Raw genomic sequence first — 18,422 nt, 5'->3', positions numbered from 1 at the left:
AAATCTAATAAAATTTTTAGTTTACTGTCCACGATTATGTCATGGTCTAAAGAAAATAGATTCTTCATGAAAATTATGGATTATGAAACAATCGTTAAAGTAAGAATATAGGATCAACCCCCTCCCTCCTCCAAAGAAACTCATGGACATGACGTTATCCACCAAAAGCTCACTTATCGTGGGAGAGAAATTGGGTCCTGTTATAGTAGAGATGAACGTTCTACCAATGAGTTACCGTGAATCGCCGAAACCCCTTCACGTAACAGACAGAAGATTGTGTTTACAATGTATGGGAGGTCATGACGTGTAGAAGCAAAAACGACGATGTATCAAAAAGTTGGAAAAAATCTTTGGGCGAGTTTAACGTCCCATGCCGGCTAGGCTAAAGGAGACGGTGATGATTAGAAATGAGTGAAATGGTGGAATGAAGAAAGTGGGAGGAAACGGGAGAGCCCCGAAAAAACCCACGCACAAGGTGTTTTTCCACCACAAAGTTCACTTGGCTTGAGCGAGGATCAAACTTGGGACCCCACGCACCAGAGGTGAACGCTCTGCTAGTGAGCAACTGCGGCCCCATGAAAAAGTCGGTGTTAAGGAGGTAGACACATCGGAGAGCTTGGAAACATGACCTTCGAGGCTAATACTGAGAAGAGAACCATACTACAGAAGTGCGACGGGATGCGGACCACAAAGGCAGAGTTACATGGACTGTCCAAATGCGCAAAGATCGGGTGCATAAAGTGAGTCTCCCAGTAGGGGCAATCATAGTGTAAGTTGCTAGTAGGAGCAATTATCTCTGGAGCTTTCCGTTTGAACATCGTGTCTGCGCAGAAGATGTTTCTTATGATAATATGGCTTAACAGCGTCGGAAAAGTTAACGTGGCCAATTATCACTATTGATTATGACAGTGTCGTACATCTCTGGATCTCTTGTCTTAAAATACTAATATTTACAGTAGCTCGGATGGTGAACTCTCCTCTGTCAGATATGCACTTTATTTACGGAGAAGCATCAAGTAGTAGCGGGGAAGCGAGCATATGTAAGGTGAACGGTTCCAAAAACAGAGGTTATAGTCTCACATCTTTTATCAGTTACTTGATATTCGCCTTCGAGACAGTAGATCTCCTTCACTGTCAAGATGAGAACATATGACCTCGTACTTTGTGTATGGATCAAAGTATCTGCATCGATAGGGACGCGTTCTGATAGTAGAATACGCACTACAGTCCGGGCGCTGAATGCTCACCATCTCAATGTGTGACGTGTCATGTATGAAGAAGAAATGTACCCATTATAAGTGTGTATGATGCAGAGTTTATCGCTACAGGAAGAATTTCATCGTGATCATGCATTTCCCAATAGTTTCTTCAGAAAACTGTTGCTATACCGGACTTTCTATCTATATTTTTGTGTACCAAAGAGGCAACTAGGACAGACATGTTGAACAAGCACAACAGTTGATTGGGATGTTATTGAACTGTATGCTACTCTTATGCAACACCATCAGCACAATTTTTCACTAAATGTACAGTGTGGTGAAATACAGGACAACCAGATTGCTCTCTATTTGTTTCTTACCCACCTCTGTGATGGCAATTACCGTACATTTCTATGTGACGTCGGGGGCGCGGTGGCTCAGTGGTAGAACGTTTACCTCCGGTGCTTGGGGTCCCTGGTTCAATCCCAGCTCGCGCCGTGTGGACTTTGTGGTGGACAAACACCGTGCTCGTGGGTTTTCTCGGGGTTCTCCCGTTTCCTCTCACTTTCTTCATTCCACCATTTCACTCATTTCTCATCATCACCGTCTCCTTTAGCCTAACCGGCATAGCGTGGGACGTAAAACGTAAAGATTTCATTTCATTTCTATGTGATGTCTTGCCGGAATTTTAAGGCAATTTGCCATTAGCAATTAGGTAGCGACTATAGTTTCGAAACGATGGCGCACTTGCATATTTTGGCATGAATATTAGAGACTTCCGCAATCAAATATTTGGATTGGCCACAGTAAAAATGTGCCTTGGCCACCACACTCATCCGACTTAGCTATATTGGATTTATTTCTGTTGGTGTCCCAAGCCAGAAAAACAATCGCCAATGCCATCTGTGTGATGAGGCCAATGAGGGACAATTTTAACATCGTATCTGAGGTGTTCTTTATTTTCTCTATCTTGTAAAGGTAAGTAACTTTGTAATACAATTCAGTATTATACCGAAGGCAATCTCAGGGAGTCAATCCCCATGGTAATACAGTGGGACTCATTTTATACGTTCGATCTTTGCACACTTGAATAGTTTATGTTGTGATCCTTTCTTGACCACCTGCCACCATACTACTGTATTATTGTCGTTTTTACCAGGGTCCATCTCGAAGGTTCATGTAACATGGTTTCGGAATGTCAGCCTCCTTAACACATCTGTTTTCGACATTTTGTCAGAAAGCCTGTTTCATTGTTCACATATGCCATTGTGTCCCATCCGTTCTCAACATTTTGTCCGCTACAAGAAAAAGTTGGGAGGCATGATGTCTCAGTGATAGAGGGTTCACTTATCTGGAAGGGAAACACAATTTCGAACCCAGAGGAAGTGAGCTTTTGGTGAGTAGCATTATGTCCGTGATTTTTTTTTTTTTTTTTTTGCGGGGAGGAGAAGGGGGCAACTCCCGCTTTATAACATATCTCAATTATGTAAGGTGATGATTTGATGGCTAATAATGGTGGAATGAATGAAGTGGGAGGACCGCGAGAAAACACACGCACACGGTGTCTGTCTGTTCACCAGATCGAACCAGGGACTCCACGCACCAGAGGTGAACGCTCTACAACTGAAACACCGTGATCCCCAACACCCGTTTCCTATCATATTTATACTAAACCAATTCCTTCATAATCAATAACTTCCATTAGCAACTTGTTTCTTTCAGCCCCAGGGCAACATGGAGACATCAAACTAAAGAATTTATTTTATTTTATTTTACCGCTAGTCTTTCCTGCCGTAGTTATGCAACCACGCACAACAATCAAAAAATACTTCACTATCTTGATTCTGTTCAAGGTATCAATGTTCTTTGAATGAACTTCCCGTTACTTGCTTGAACATCATTCCATAGTTCATAAATTGGAATTACCTTTCTTAACGGAATATTACGGAATTCATAATTTCCTGTGGGAGAATCCCTTGCGCTGCAAATAAAAGATTCTGAATAATGGATTTTCGGATAGAGTAGATTATAAGTCTAACACGATAACAAGCCGCCTTAGCTCTATGGCTACTAGTTTTGAAGATAATCACTTCCATAGTTCATTTTCTCACTTTCGGCAGCCTGTACCTGAAATTCAGTGATTTTGAGCAAATGTTTAATGGAATTATTTTTTTTGTTTGCATGAGCAGATTCACCTTGCAAGTGTTGTAACATGTATTCTGTTACACCTTATACATTATTGCAGGCACTTTCCGACATTAAAAAAACTAAGTAAATCTAGCTGGTGATGTCACTTTATAGCATTACTGTTTCCCGAAAAAAAAATAAATTAATTTTATGAATCCTAAATGATTTAGTCGTCTTTATAGTTACAGATTTTTTTTTTTTTTTTTTTTTTTTACATTCCAAACAAATATGCTATAATTTATTACTGTTATTGTTATGCGCAACGGTTTTCAATCTTAGAGAAAATAACACATTATTTACCTGTACATCCAAAAACTTGTGGTAATGGCATTCCGATAAGCAGTCTAATAAACATCTTATCCTTAGGCCTGTACCCAGTCATCCCATGAACTACTATTTTACTCAGATTATATATATATGTATATTAATGAAAGGGGATTTTTGAAAATTAGTAAAACATTTATTTCTTTTTGTTAACAGAAAAAGGAAAACTCAAACATCAATAGAAGACAAGAAGAAAAGAAAAAAAAACTATACAAAACTATTGTCATTAATTCCAAGAGGAAGCTTATAATTTTAACAACAAATGATTTTATTACATTCTAGTTATTGTTATTCTCTGATGCCGACTTTCTATGAACAGTTTATTTCTGTATTTCACTGTATATAAGATATCACAATAAATTATCGCTGTTAAACATATTTCTAATTATTTAAGTAGTTAGTTGAAAACTACAGTATTTAACAGTTTAGGTCAGTCTAGGCACAGTTCCATTCAAGCATTCCATATATTATAAACATATAAATTATATCCGTATCATAGTCTGCAATCGTTCACGGTAATATCAACTCACATATTTTCCTTTTTTTATTATTATTATTAAATCTCTTTCCTTCAACATGTGGTTCACATATTTAAAACATATTCTTATATTTCACTATTTGCATTCAAATTGTCGCTACCTTTTGCCACATGCAATTATTGCATTATAACACATTCAAAACAAATATATATTACTAACTAATAGAAGCCCTAACCTAATCTAACTTAACCTAAATATATTATGGACATATTTAAAGTACTCAAGAAAAAAAATAAAATTATAGCACCCTTATAGGTATTCTCCGTGAACGACGTATAAAATTATCATTATTATTATTACCTAGAATGAACTTAAAGTAGCATATGAGATAATTGATATCCCGGTCAAGATTCAAGTATTCTAATTAACAGCATTCAGAGCACTATTCAATTATCGAATATAACGGACATCATAATTTGATTCACAGATTTTCCGAGTTAATTAAATCTGATATCCAATAACGTATTCCGTGTTTCTGAATAATTGCTCATGGTGGAGCATTTAGCGTTCTCCCCTAAATCCATCATCACCATGAAGATTTTTCTGAATAACAAAACTCACTTTTACACAAATTTACATTTACTGACAAGATGGCTACTCTTAATGGTTACCAATACCGGAGAAGTTAATACTGAAAGTTTTATGTTTTAACACTTAACTGGCAAGTACCCATATGTCCAAATGATCTGAAGGTTGTCCTGATTTTAATTTTTATAAGGTTTTTGGCCGAATAGCACTTTTTGCGGCGATACTTTTCAATTTCTAGGTACTGTCTACATAAAGAAACTTACTTCACCTTCTAGTTTATTTTCACTGCACCGGATATTGTAGCATCCTCTGCGACAACTATTACTATCATTATATACTTCAATATATATTCGCTTTATTATTAAATTTAGTATTATTTAATTTCCTAAATTTCTAATTTAAATTTAGCAACCCAATTTTATTACTATTATGTATACCCATTATAAATTTTATACTTAATTTGAATTACCAAACTTCCTGTTTCCGACATCAGGCAGGTATGTAAATAAATAATATTCGTTGACTCTTAGCCATCGCTATCACTATTAAAACCATCACCTGACCTCAACAATCATATTAAAAAGTTCGTAAGTTTCTACCTGATCTAAGTGAAATTAAATTTGTTAATTTTATAGAGGAAAAATCCTATAGAAATTAACTACACGTACCTTGCACCTAGGTCTACTCCAACAATACAATTCTTTACTCGGTTCTTTAACATGTACATTACAGGGGCGTCATTTAGGGGGGATAGGAAGGGGCAATTGCCCTCCCCTGAGTTTGAAATTTATATAGATTTTATCAAAAGAATAATGGTAAATCAGTGAAAAACGAGAAATTTTACTTAAATCAAGGGGTCTTGCCCCCCCAAACAAAATCTGAAATGACGCTCCTGGTATATTAATAACGTGTTTCTGCTCTGCATGTCCAATCAATGTCATAACTGTCCTCTGGACCCCAATTTACTTGCAATAAATGGAATTTATAGCCTAAGAAGCAAGCCTAAATACCGGTAAAACAAGAGTATGTGTAATACCAAATCGTAAACATTGTCAACGGAAGTTGTGTTCACCAGCTGGCGCAGATTAAGAATAAGCAGACCAGAATACTTCCTCCTCCTCCCGAAAATAACCCGTAAGATTCTCAATGTAAAAATCTTAATATAATATATACGTATTTATGTCTATACGAACATATAAAACTATATTGTTATAGTTTACGGGAAAAGTGAACTGTAACATGTGTGTGTGTACACACACACACACACACACACACACATACATACATACATACATACATATATATATATATATATATATATATATATATATATATATATATATATATATATATATATATATATATATATATATATATATATATTGGCGTATTTAGGGGGTGGCTATCGAGCTCAACTCCCCCGCCCCCGAAATAAATTTGTTATATATAAAACTTCATTAAAATTTGTCAGCACCCAAAAGGAAAAATATACGTGCTTATTCACATGTTGTGCATAGTGCTCCCCGAAACAAAATCCTAAATACACCACTGTATTATTATTTGATTTTTATCTCTGAAAAGATGAAATAAAGAGACCGTTTTTCTTGTAACGTTCTAACAGATAAAATGATAAAAGGCGTTGGAATTTTATACGATCGAAAGGGAACATTGTTTGACATACCCTGCAATACCACAAGATAAACAGTTTACCAAAGCCAGATAAAGATATATTTTCTTCAATTGGCACTACGTGTGGCTAGTACCTATTACTACCACATACCACATAAAACTTACCACTACATATATTATTCAGTGTTGCAAACTAAGAACATTACAGTGACAGAAATAACCAATTACAGTAATATCTAACCAGGGTCGACTCCAATAATTAGAGTTCTGTCAATGGACAAGGTAGTAATATTATGTTACTACACACTTTCTGCACGACGTGTTTTTTCAGAGACAAGGCACTTTCCCTCCCGAAGATGAGACAAACAAACAGAACCACAAATACTGATCAGGGGCAAGAACGCACATTGGACTAAAGCGGGTTAACATGTGGGTGAACAGAAACTTATGATGTAGTGTGGATATGGAGTACATGCATTGTGAGTCCATGTTCAATGAAGGGACATTGAATTGTGGCCGATATGGGAACCTGTTGCACGTAAAAGTGTTTCCATTACTTCCGAATCCAGAAGGTGCATTCCCAATGTAGATTCAGTATAACAGTGCGCTTCCGCGTTATGAGGTACATGTCTGACAGTAGTTACGTGGTGTGATTGGAAAGTTTAAGGACAGTTGTCAACATTGCTCAGGACGAGTAGATATAATCGCCTGTTAGCATGGACGCGGTGGCTTGGTGTCCCCTTGAGACATGTTGAAACATGCACCGAGATATCTTTATTTAGTACGGCGTAGCGACCAGTTGAGTGCGGGCGTGTGTGTGTGTCTTGGCGAATTTTTAAGTGCGCAAAATGGACTCAGATTTCTTGAATAGGGTAATAACAGGTGATGAAACAAAGGCCCAATCTTCTTAGTGGAAGAACCCAGTTTCACCAAGACCAAAGAAAGCGCGACAAAGTCGGTCGAATGTGAAGACAATGTTGGTTCTTTGTTTTTCGATTCTAAGGATATCGTGCATCATGAATTTGCTCCTAAGGGACAGTCAACCAGGAATACTACAAAAGTGTCCTTCAGCATCTGTGCGAAAATGTGCGGCGGAAAAGACCTACCCTCTGGAAAGAATTGGATTCTCCACCACAACAATGCACCAGCGCATTGTGCGTTCTCGATCCAGGAATTTTTTGGCCAAATTCAACATTCCTGTGCTTCCGCAACCCCCGTATTCTCCAGATTTGGCCCCGTCCGATTTATATCTCTTTCCTAAATTGAAAAATGAAATGAAATCTGAGTTTTACGTCCCACGGTTATGCTGGTTAGGCTAAAGGAGACGGTGATGATTAGTAATGAATGAAATGGTCGAATGAAGAAAGTGGGAGGAAACGGGAGAACCCAGAGAAAACCCACGCACATGGTGTTTGTCCACCACAAAGTTTACTTGGCGGGGGCTGGAGTCGAACCCATGATCTTTCTAAATTAAAATTGTCATTAAAAGGGAAGATATTTTACTCAATTGAGGACATTCAAGCAAATACGGAGAGCGCGCTTTACACCATCACGGAAAATAATTTTCAGGAATGCTTCCAGAAGTGGAAACACCGTTGGAATCGGTGTGTTGATTCAGCAGGGGACTACTTTGAAGGAGATCCATCACAACAGCCTGTAGCTTCTGCCATTTTTAAATTACAAGCCCAGTCTTAAAACTTTCCAATTACACCTCGTAGATAAACAGTTCTCTCGCCACTGGATCGGCTGACGTGGGCCAATGAAGTAGCCATTGCGATCCTCAGACCTAACGCACTAAACTCTTTTACTAGTGAGAACACGTAAAAGCAATGGCGTACCAGTTCAAAATGAACCAACATCCCTGAACTGCAACAATGCATGACGCACGCCTGTACCAGCGACGATACTGATGTGCTCAGAAGAGTGCACGAATAATTGAAAAACACCCTTGCAGTACTCAAATGGCGAGTTGATCATCACATCAAGCATGTACTGTAAGTGCTGATCTCTCCCAACCTTGATATCTTGAATCACTCTTGTAAGAATCAAGTTAGGTAAAACTCAATACCAGATTCGTGTCTGAAAAATTTTAGTTGGATTCAAGATGGCTGTCATGATGGTAGTATGACTTCTTACTTAGAGCCCACCTTCAATAGCCATAGTGCAGGTTTCATCCCAATCTTGCAATCATTTCGAACTAACACGTTTACATATAGGCATTTGAGCACTATATATAATCCTACTACAAAATTAGAGAATAATTTGAGAACAACACTTTCCAAACGCTGTGACAAATTTCAATGACTAATCATTTGATATATAAATCTGGCAATGTAGAGTTGTTTAATAAACGCTTTAGGAAAGAGCGCTAACTGGGCGAAGTATTGTTTGCTACCCTTCTTGGTTTTAATAATCAGCTATGTTTCGGAGAGAAATGCAGCAGAATAGGGTCTATTTCTAACACGAAGCAGAAAATTTCATCGATAACAATGCAACAAACAACTTTTCTACAAAAGGTAACAACAGAGATTCATGTACTGTGCATGTCAGTTTATGAGATGATGACAAAATTAAATTTTCACAACACTTCTTGCAAAATTTGAATAAAATAATGTAAACTAATTAATTAATTGTGTTATCATTTCCCAGATAATATTAGTTGTCTTTAACACCATCAATACGAAACAGTTCCACTCCACATCAAAAATTTATCTTTTTCTGCTACAATTTTCTCCGAAGTATTTCTAGCTTTTAAAACCAGACGAATCTGTCTTAAATCACTTTATGGAGGCTCGAAAATAATATTTCATACATTACTACACATTGTGGACAGTACTACCAAATGCAAAATAAATAAAAAATTTTCTTACCCAACAACAAATTTAGAAGAAACTGGAGACGTGCAAATGACATACATTGTAAGAAAGGATAATCAGCAATCAGTCTGGAAGCTTCCATCAGTTCACACTAAAACGAACAAAAATGAGTCTTCAGGATAGGTGATGTAAATTTGGACAAGTATGTATACTTTCGTTTAAATGTTAAATAAACCTAAATGTGTAACAGAAAAGTTTGATCTAATGTTCTCAATCAAATGATATAACTAACTTATATCCTAATATATCTTATAATTACCCTTATTTTGCTTAAGTAGTAATTCAGTAACATAATTCCACGAGCTACTCATGCTTTCTTCGTTGGTTTCTTGATGCATCACTAAGACTAAAGTCCAAGAAATTACATTTCTATTTGTCCATATCAAACACTGCATTATAATATTGCCTTTTAAAGATGGTCGCGAAACAAAAACCAAACAAAGAACTCGTTCACAGAATATCACCTTTCAGTGTGATTAAAAGAATTGAAAGGTATAAGGTTAGTGCAAATTAAATTCTTGATTAAAACTACTGACAACACAGTCTCAATTCTAATAGATGTTGCTATGGTCCAAATTTAACTTATGCTTCTTAGTTCTTATATAGTGAAACCTGTCTTTAGCGAAATCGAATGGGACTCGCAAAAATAGACCTATGAAAAAAAAAAAAAAAAAAAAAAAAAAAAGCATATGCATATAATAGATATACCGAGATAAAATAAGATACTGTACGTAACTTAGTTTATTTACACCATTTATTTCAACTACGAAAAACTTTCAATGAACAAAAAACTGTACACACGTTAACAATATTTTTACAATAGTAAAGGAGGGTTTTCTGTACACATTTCTACTTTTTACAATAGTCAAAGAGGGTTTCCTATACATGTTATTGCTTGGCTGTTCGACAATGTGCATACACTTTAGCCTGAGAAATCACACTAAGGATATCAGTGTCATTTCGACGTAAGGCAAATTATTGTAGTTCCTTCAAATTTTTGCAGTTTGTTGAAAGTCTTTATTCTACATTTTTCTTACAACATAATGTCATATTCCTCTCCTTCCTCCACTTTCTCTTCTCCTTTCAGACTTTCCGTATAATTCTTAATTAAGATATCTATATCCGTTGTGTCTGTTTTGGTTTTCACATTAAGATATCTATATCCGTTGTGTCTGTTTTGGTTTTCACATCATAATTTGTTTCACTGAGAATGTAGTGTATTGTAGCATAGAATGTGTAAAATCTTCCAGCACGCTGGATTTTGGAACTTAAAACTTTTCGTTAAAAGACTTATTTTGATTTTCAGTGTTCGCGTAACACAGTTTCCGCTCAATAATAGAATTTAGCACGCTTTTTGTCCCCAAATTCATAGGATCGTGACATGTTTCCATTTAGCTGAAGGCAGATTTTATCGTATAATGTAAGACACTTGGGTCTGTGGCTTCAGACAGGAAAGAGTCTGGGAACAAACCTCGAAGCGATCAAGCCACCAGCGTATTTTGAATCTAAGATGGCTGATTGGAAAACTCATTTTACACCGTTGGTTGCAGCTAGGGTAACGGCATTTTGCGTAAAAGTTTATCATCAAGAGCACGTTGTGAAAATAAAATTAAATGAAGGGACAATGAATCTGATTTTAGTTTTTTTTTTCTTTACATAAACTACCAAATCTAGCAAAAATATGCTGTATTATGCTTCAACATATCATCTTTAAAAGAGCACAGATAAAGAAATCCTATCAAAAACAGTGAACCTGTCAATGTTAACCAAGTAGCAAGGACAAAAATATTGAAATCAAACAAGTAAAATAAATAAACAATAACTTTTTTTTTAAATAAATTTTCTAAAAGTAATTTTTATTACAAACTTTTCGAATAATTTAAATTGAAACATTTAATGTATAGAAATTTTTAAAAATTAGAAAATCTTAGAAAGATATGGGTATAAAATGTGTAAATAATTATTTTTGTCGCTACAAGCATTCTTTTTTATAGATGGAAAGATCCTCCAGAAGGCCTTTTATAAACCACCATCCCATAAATAGATGTCACCTAGATTATACAAAGTACGGAATACACTGAGATAGAAAATTCCACCCTAATATTGTTTGTTTGGGGGGTGTATAAAACAGTTGCTGGTAACAGTTTAGACATGAATGCCAAAACTAGCAAAAAAAGGATGATTTAAGGAGAAATGAGTTGATATAATAGTTGTGACCGGCAATCGATTTTTGAGTAAAGTGTGATGAAAATAAGCTATCCTAACCTCACTTAACGCACAGAACCGTAAAACAACCGAATGTAAGTAGAAAATCGCAAAAAGTAGATGAAAAAGCTGGCCTCCCATCGTTAAACAAAGACCCTATTGGCTATACTACAGTATTAAATATCCTAGAACGGTTATGTTATTTAGATTAGGATTATTGTGGCTAAATACCTACTACACTGCTATAGAAGTACAGATCTGACATTTTTGCTCCATTATCAAAATACTTGATTTGTATATTTCTGCGGTCAATGATGCTTCATGCTTATAAATTAATATAAAAATATCGTATGAAGATATACTGGTATGTTAAGGATAACTATTATGCTTATTCAGTAATAGTTTAATACTGTATTTTTATACCAAGATCCATAATTTCTTTATATGTGCTCCTGCTCCTTTAAACCCAAACATAATGCTGCACATTTCCGTTTGTATTTGTGCTTCTACTACTTTTTTTTTTTTTTTTTTTTTTTTTTTTTTTTTTTTTTTAAAGAAATTCTTTCGCATTGTGTTTTCAATATAAAAATTTCTATAAATTTTACTTTTCCCCATTAAGACTGGTTTGTTGCACTTATTAGCAATAGATGGCAGAACACATTTATTAATTTTAAGAGTAGAATGTTAACGTAATTCTTAAATGTAGCGCTCCAATTTTGCATTATTTAATTAGCAATATTAAACTTAGTTTTCTACTTTAGACTGAACTAGAATATTTGTGCGTTAACATTTAAGCAAAGTTTAAAATTTAAGCAGCCGGCAATAGCTGTGTTTGAATTATATTGAAAATGTAAAGTTGTCTCACGTTCTTGTGTTGAAGTGTGCTTCGATTTTAGTTAAAAGTCGATTTGCTTACTCACATACTATGGCTGACGCTGCGTTTCTCGTTTCTTCAAGGAATAAGAAGCTATTGTTATAATGGTTATATATACCATTTTCACTCGTGTAACAGAGAAGACCAAGCGCTATTGGCGTTGTGAAAAAAGATCAATTTGTTCTGCTCGGTGCATTACTACTTGTGACGATGACAGACTGGAACTTCTTAAAGATGGTACAAATAATCACTTTCATGGGACGACATTTACAGAATCGAAAATCTGTCAAGTGAGATCAATTTTGAAAGTGAATGCTGAAGCCCATCCTAATGCTCCCCCACAAGGAATTGTGAGGCACGCATTGATCGGGGTTCAAGATGAAGAAGTGCTTGTACAAATGCCCGATAGAAACACATTGACGAAGTTTGTACGGCGTCATCAGCATCACAACCATCCTCGTCTGCCCCAAAACCTTCAGCAATGTGAGATTGTTCCACCATATACAGTTAGTGAGGTCGGCGATATCTTTTTCCAGTTTGATTCTGGACTGAATGATCCAAACCGAATCTTAATGTGGTTTACCCATAATGACTTTGTGCTCCTCTCTCAAAGTGATAGAATACTTTCCGACGGTACGTTTAAAACTGTACCTAGACTGTTTTTGCAGCTTTTTACAATACATGGTATATTTGTGGACCATTTCTTTCCATTCGTATATTGTCTCACTGTCAGTAAGACTGAAGATACATATTCACGCATTTACCAAGTACACAAGAACTATGGCACTGAACATGGAATACCCCTTCATCCAACAAAAGTCTTAATGGATTTTGAAACAGCTGATATAAACGCAGCACGAGAGGCGTTTCCAGATACAATGGTCAAGGGATGCTTTTTCCATTTCACACAAGCAATTTGGCGTCAATGTTGTAATCGTGGACTCGTACTGGAATACAATGACCCTCAAAGCCCAAGAGTGAGAAACGAAGTGCGAATGCTACTTGCTTTGCCTTTCATTCCATTGTATGACTTGTTAGATGTTTTTAATATCACTGAAGATATGAGCGATTCAGTTCAAGATGTCGTTTCTTACATGGAATCGAATTACGTTAGAGGAAGGCCTGCCAGAGGAAGAAGAGGACCTCTCCCTCCACGTTTCCCTCTCGAATTGCGGAATGTTTATGACAGCACACTTCAAGGCGAAGAAAGAACCACAAACGCCGTTGAAGAGTTTCATTCGAAGTTTCAGAAGATGGTGAGCGTTCATCATGCAACAATATGGAGATTCCTTGAAAATATCAAGAAGGAACAAAGAGACGTAGAAATCATGATTACTCAGTTGCGCGGTGGTCACCAACATATTCGCAATCCTGTCTCCAAAAATTATGTGACGAATCACACAAGAATACAAACAATCGTTCGGAATTACAGAAATTACAGAGATGTTGTGCGCAGGTATCTTTGTGCCTTCAGCTACCACTTAAAATTACCTCGATTTCAGAACGAACAACAGGAATGAGAGAAAGGTTGGGATGTGAAGTATGTTGCTGCAATAACTGCTAACATGGCATCTAAAATTTTAATGTTGTGAATGGAATAGTTTTAAAATAAGTACCCTTAACTAAAATTAATGGAGTTTATATTTGAGTAAGTGAAATATTAGGTGTTCAAACCTTTGTGTTAGAAAAGTGAAAAATAATGTGTGTCAAGTTTCTTTGAAGAAATACTGAAAACAGAAAAATACACATGTGTGAAATATATTCTTTTTACCGTTAATAATACTCTTAAACAGTCACATTCTTGGCTGCGATATTGTGATAAATGATTGACAAATATAAGGTGAAAGTTGGAATATTTCGTGTAGAATATAGGTTTGTTTTCAGGTTAACCACAAGACTGGTTTCTATTCGAAGACTATTGATAGTGTGTAACTTCGGCAGACGTTTCTACATAACTAGAGAGCTGTATGACAAACCAAGATTGTTCATTTTTCTTGTATTTTTATTTTAGTGTTATTAAAATGCAAATGCAGTATATACTTTGGCTTTCATATTGATTTTCTCTGTACAGTACATTAAGATATCCATTGCAAAGTCTTAAACCCAAGGTATATAAAATAACAGGTAGCCCCAGTTCGCGATTAGCGTTCTGATTGGCTCCCTGTCCATGACGTCATGTGGAGGTATCGGTGAAGATTTTTTCGTTTGCCTGCTTGTTACACTAACGTGCTTTATTCTTAAAACTGAATTCACAACATAATTATGTACTTCCCAAATACAAATAATGAGTTTTTTCTACTCACAGATGAGACAATGAAATTTAATAATTAAATAAATACTGTCAATAATAATTAATTATCTATACAAATAAAAATGAATACAATGTTTGCTCGCTAACTTATCCCAAACCTTTCGGCCGATTTTTATAATTTTTATTACATGAGTTGACCTGGCCTGATTAAGATTTTTTATTACATTACTTTGATTTAAAGACAAATCCTAAGGGGGTAGAAGATGTTCAAAATTTGTGCCTAAGATACAGTATCTCACGAGCTTATCAAGTTAGAAAGATGAAACTCGGTATATAAATTCCTCATTAAACTTTAGGGAAAACATGTCCCATTGTTTTGAAAATTTCCGTTTCAAGAGGAAGAAAGGGCATGTTCTATTTATAGAATAAAAAAGACATTGTAACAATGTTTGACTGCTAACCCCTCCTCGAACAAGTATTTTTGATATTTTAATGCACCCAGGCCTAAAAAGAGGACCTTATTTTTTGGCTAGGGGGTGAAAGGAGATAGAAAGGAGACGACAAATAATTGAAAACCGTCCATAATTTTCGGGGTCACTGTTCCGATACCGTTTAAATCGAAATTCATCCTCTTTGGGCGTTGGGAAGGGGGTGAAATAGATTTTTGTCATTACACTTTCATTGAAACGTGAATTCTAAGAGGGAAAGGAGTTTAAATACTTTCCATAAACCAATCCTCTCCATGAGAGCATTTCAGGTAGTAAAATACATAAAGCAAACATAATTCAAAGTATTCAGAGACTCCGGGTATGTAATAACAAATTAGGTTAGATTGCGTTAGAATAGGTTAGGTTACGTTCAAAATCTAATCTATCCTAACATAACCGAACCTAACCTAACTTCATTTGGTTAGGCATTGTATTTTGTGTGTATTTATCAAACTGTCAGATATCGTTACTGCAAAATATTTCCTTTACAGTGTTAATATTCGTTTATTACTCAATACAACATTTTACATTATGTGTTACAGGTTACAAGTTGCACAGATAACTATAGAGTGGTATACATACATAAAAAAAGCGCCTTCACAGAAGAAAAAAATGCAGTTACTTGTCCTACACTTTACCCTTCGATATCTTGGAATTTACTTGTCGTGGCTTAGCCCCCCTCTGTCGGTCAGCCCTAGGGTTGCCAGACGTCCCGGTTTTCAATGAAAGAATTAACTATGCCGAGAAAGGCTTTCGGGATGCCTGTTTGTTCCGGTTTTCGTTCTTTAGATTGAAAAAAATCCAACCTGCAAGAACTAGTATGTCTCACCTAAAAACGGAAGGTTTTCGGAAGATTTGTGTAGCCAATTACTTTTACTAAACAAACAACAAGGAGTTTAAATATCACATCCATTCTTTCGTCCTATGGGTTGTTTAGATTCCAGAGTGGAAAAAAGGATTTTAAAAAAATATTCAAGAGGGAGAATATGTTATGACAGTAAGTTCTTGAATATCACTTTCAATAGAAAAGAACGACTTCTTTCCGGTGATGGGCTTTGACTACTACTTATTTCATATTTCAATCGGCAGCGCAGAACTGCTTCATTGTTGGACTTTAATCAACAATGGCGACTTCTGAGCCACAATTTACAATCAAGCGTTTTATCTAGCATAAGAAGTGACAGTTAAGCAGTAAAGGTATGTGTCTTGTTTAATATTAATACTCATTTTTTTTCGGCCAAACTTTTGGAAAGTCTGCGTAAGTCTTTAAAGAGGATTTAGCCTACTTTTGTTTATCGTTCGCGTAAAAGTATTTTTTCTTGCTATATGTTAAATTTGTATTTCTTTTATAGCAGTTTTTCTGACTCAGGTGATGATGCAACAAAGAAAAAATCTCTCTTCAATCACAAGTGGGAGGTGTTTCGTAATTGGCACAATATTTAGGACCTGTTAAAACACAACAATTCGGAATAAGGAGCGGCAGGCGGTTCCACTTATGTTACCTTTCCACATTCTTTATACAGCCCTTATGGGGCTTCATGTATGTTAACTGTGTATAGAATGAATTGGAAAATTTTGAGTACCAACCTGGAAAAGACAAGTAATTAATTCATTCTGACCAAATGAGTAGAAACCTTGACCTTATACATAGCCTGAGATTGGTGTCCCGGTTTTTCGTTTACAAAATCTGGCAACCCTAATCAACCCTTCAATGATAAGAATAATGGTAAAAGTGCACGAGAAGAACAAGTGATTTTGTTACACGATGTGGCATTGGAGAAGGAATAAAATCAATGTAATTTGTACGTAACATGTACGGTTCATTTCACAAGATTGGGTTAGGTTAAGTTCGGTTCGTAATACGTTTCTATGAATGTTCTGTTCAAAGGGCACTCTAAGCACTTTGCCAGAATAATGATTCAGATACTGAACAAAACTTAAGAATATCATTTAAACTAAAGAATACATGATAGTATACATTTATATTCTCGTTGGTACCCACTTCCACTTCGCTTTACGTACATAAACTCCTTAAGCTTCAGGCCCGCAGAAACAAATGTCAATAAAAGTAAAATAAACTATTGTTGTTACACACCTGTTTTTCAACTTGACTAGCGTCTAGTTTATCTTTTCCCCATGCCAGTTTGGTATCTCACAGGACTTTTAGCAGGACATTGAAAAAATATAGGACAGTTTGGTTTATACAATAGAATATTATGCTCCGAAGTACAGAATAAAAATATAAATGTATTGTAAGAAAATGCCACCTTCACCCCAATGGACAATTATTTGTTATTGAAAATAGTAAAAACACTAAATACAGCTCCAATATTGTTAGAATTCAGAACATATTCGCACTACCTAAGAAGAAATAGTTAACTCTTATTTATAGGATTACCATGGTATTTGACACTTTTTACACTATTCATATATAATTTTGAATACGTAAATGTAACTAATGCACGCAAAAATATTAACCATTTTTCTACATTTCTACTATCCTTTTAGTTCTTTTATTTACAGATTAACTTTATTTTGAGATTATTTTTCATTACTTCATATCTTTCTAATGAAAAAAGAGGATTGATAACTTTTTCTCTGTAATGAGATATTTGAATCTAATTAGACATTGAATTGTTTGATAAACGTATTTCCCTCTGAAATAAATAATGTAACAGCATTTCATTCATCATGGTTCTGCAAATTATATATACACTTCTAACAACTGTTATACAACATAAATTTTAGACAATTTCCAGTTCATAAATAATTTGCAGGATATTTCCAGGATTTTCGCCATTTTTCTGCTTTCCACGACTTTTCCAAGGCATTTCCACGACACACTTTTATTTCCAGGTTTTCCAGGACGCGTGGGAACCCTGCATATTATGTACAGCAATATTGGGAGGCGTTATGATACGTTGGTATATATGATATGATGGTTATATGATACGTTGGTATATATGATACGTTGGTATATACGTTGGTATATATGATACGTTGGTTATGATATGATACCAACACACCTCAATGCCTAGCCAATACTGATGCATACACAACTGAAAGAAAATGCTAACACATCTTGCGTTATAAGAAACTGGAGCATGGCAAGGTTTCTCAGCTAAGCTTCATTGGGAGAAGAATAAGCACATAGCTAACAGATACTAGTGACTAGTCCCTCAGAAAAAAATGCTAAGACACATTTAGCATATTGTTAATGGTATGTATCAATTTAAATCATCACTGGAACTACCTTTGGCTTGCATTTTTTAATAATTCAATCACTGAAAAATATAGGAAATAAAGGAGAAGATTAAAATAT

General features: G+C 35.5%; 1 protein-coding gene across 1 annotated transcript in view; it reads right to left on the bottom strand.

The window, feature by feature from the left end:
* The window catches only part of mTTF (mitochondrial transcription termination factor), a 100,549-nt gene that overhangs the window by 33,045 nt on the left and 49,082 nt on the right, over positions 1-18,422 (bottom strand). The window contains exon 3 of the mRNA XM_081769313.1: positions 9,277-9,373. Coding sequence (XP_081625439.1) covers positions 9,277-9,373 — 97 coding nt within the window. The remainder of the gene's footprint in view (positions 1-9,276; positions 9,374-18,422) is intronic.

The sequence above is a fragment of the Thermobia domestica genome, chromosome 8, assembly GCF_964235325.1.
Source record: "Thermobia domestica chromosome 8, izTheDome1.hap1.1, whole genome shotgun sequence".
NCBI lineage: Eukaryota > Metazoa > Arthropoda > Insecta > Zygentoma > Lepismatidae > Thermobia > Thermobia domestica.
This window is presented reverse-complemented; position numbering and strand designations above follow the sequence as displayed.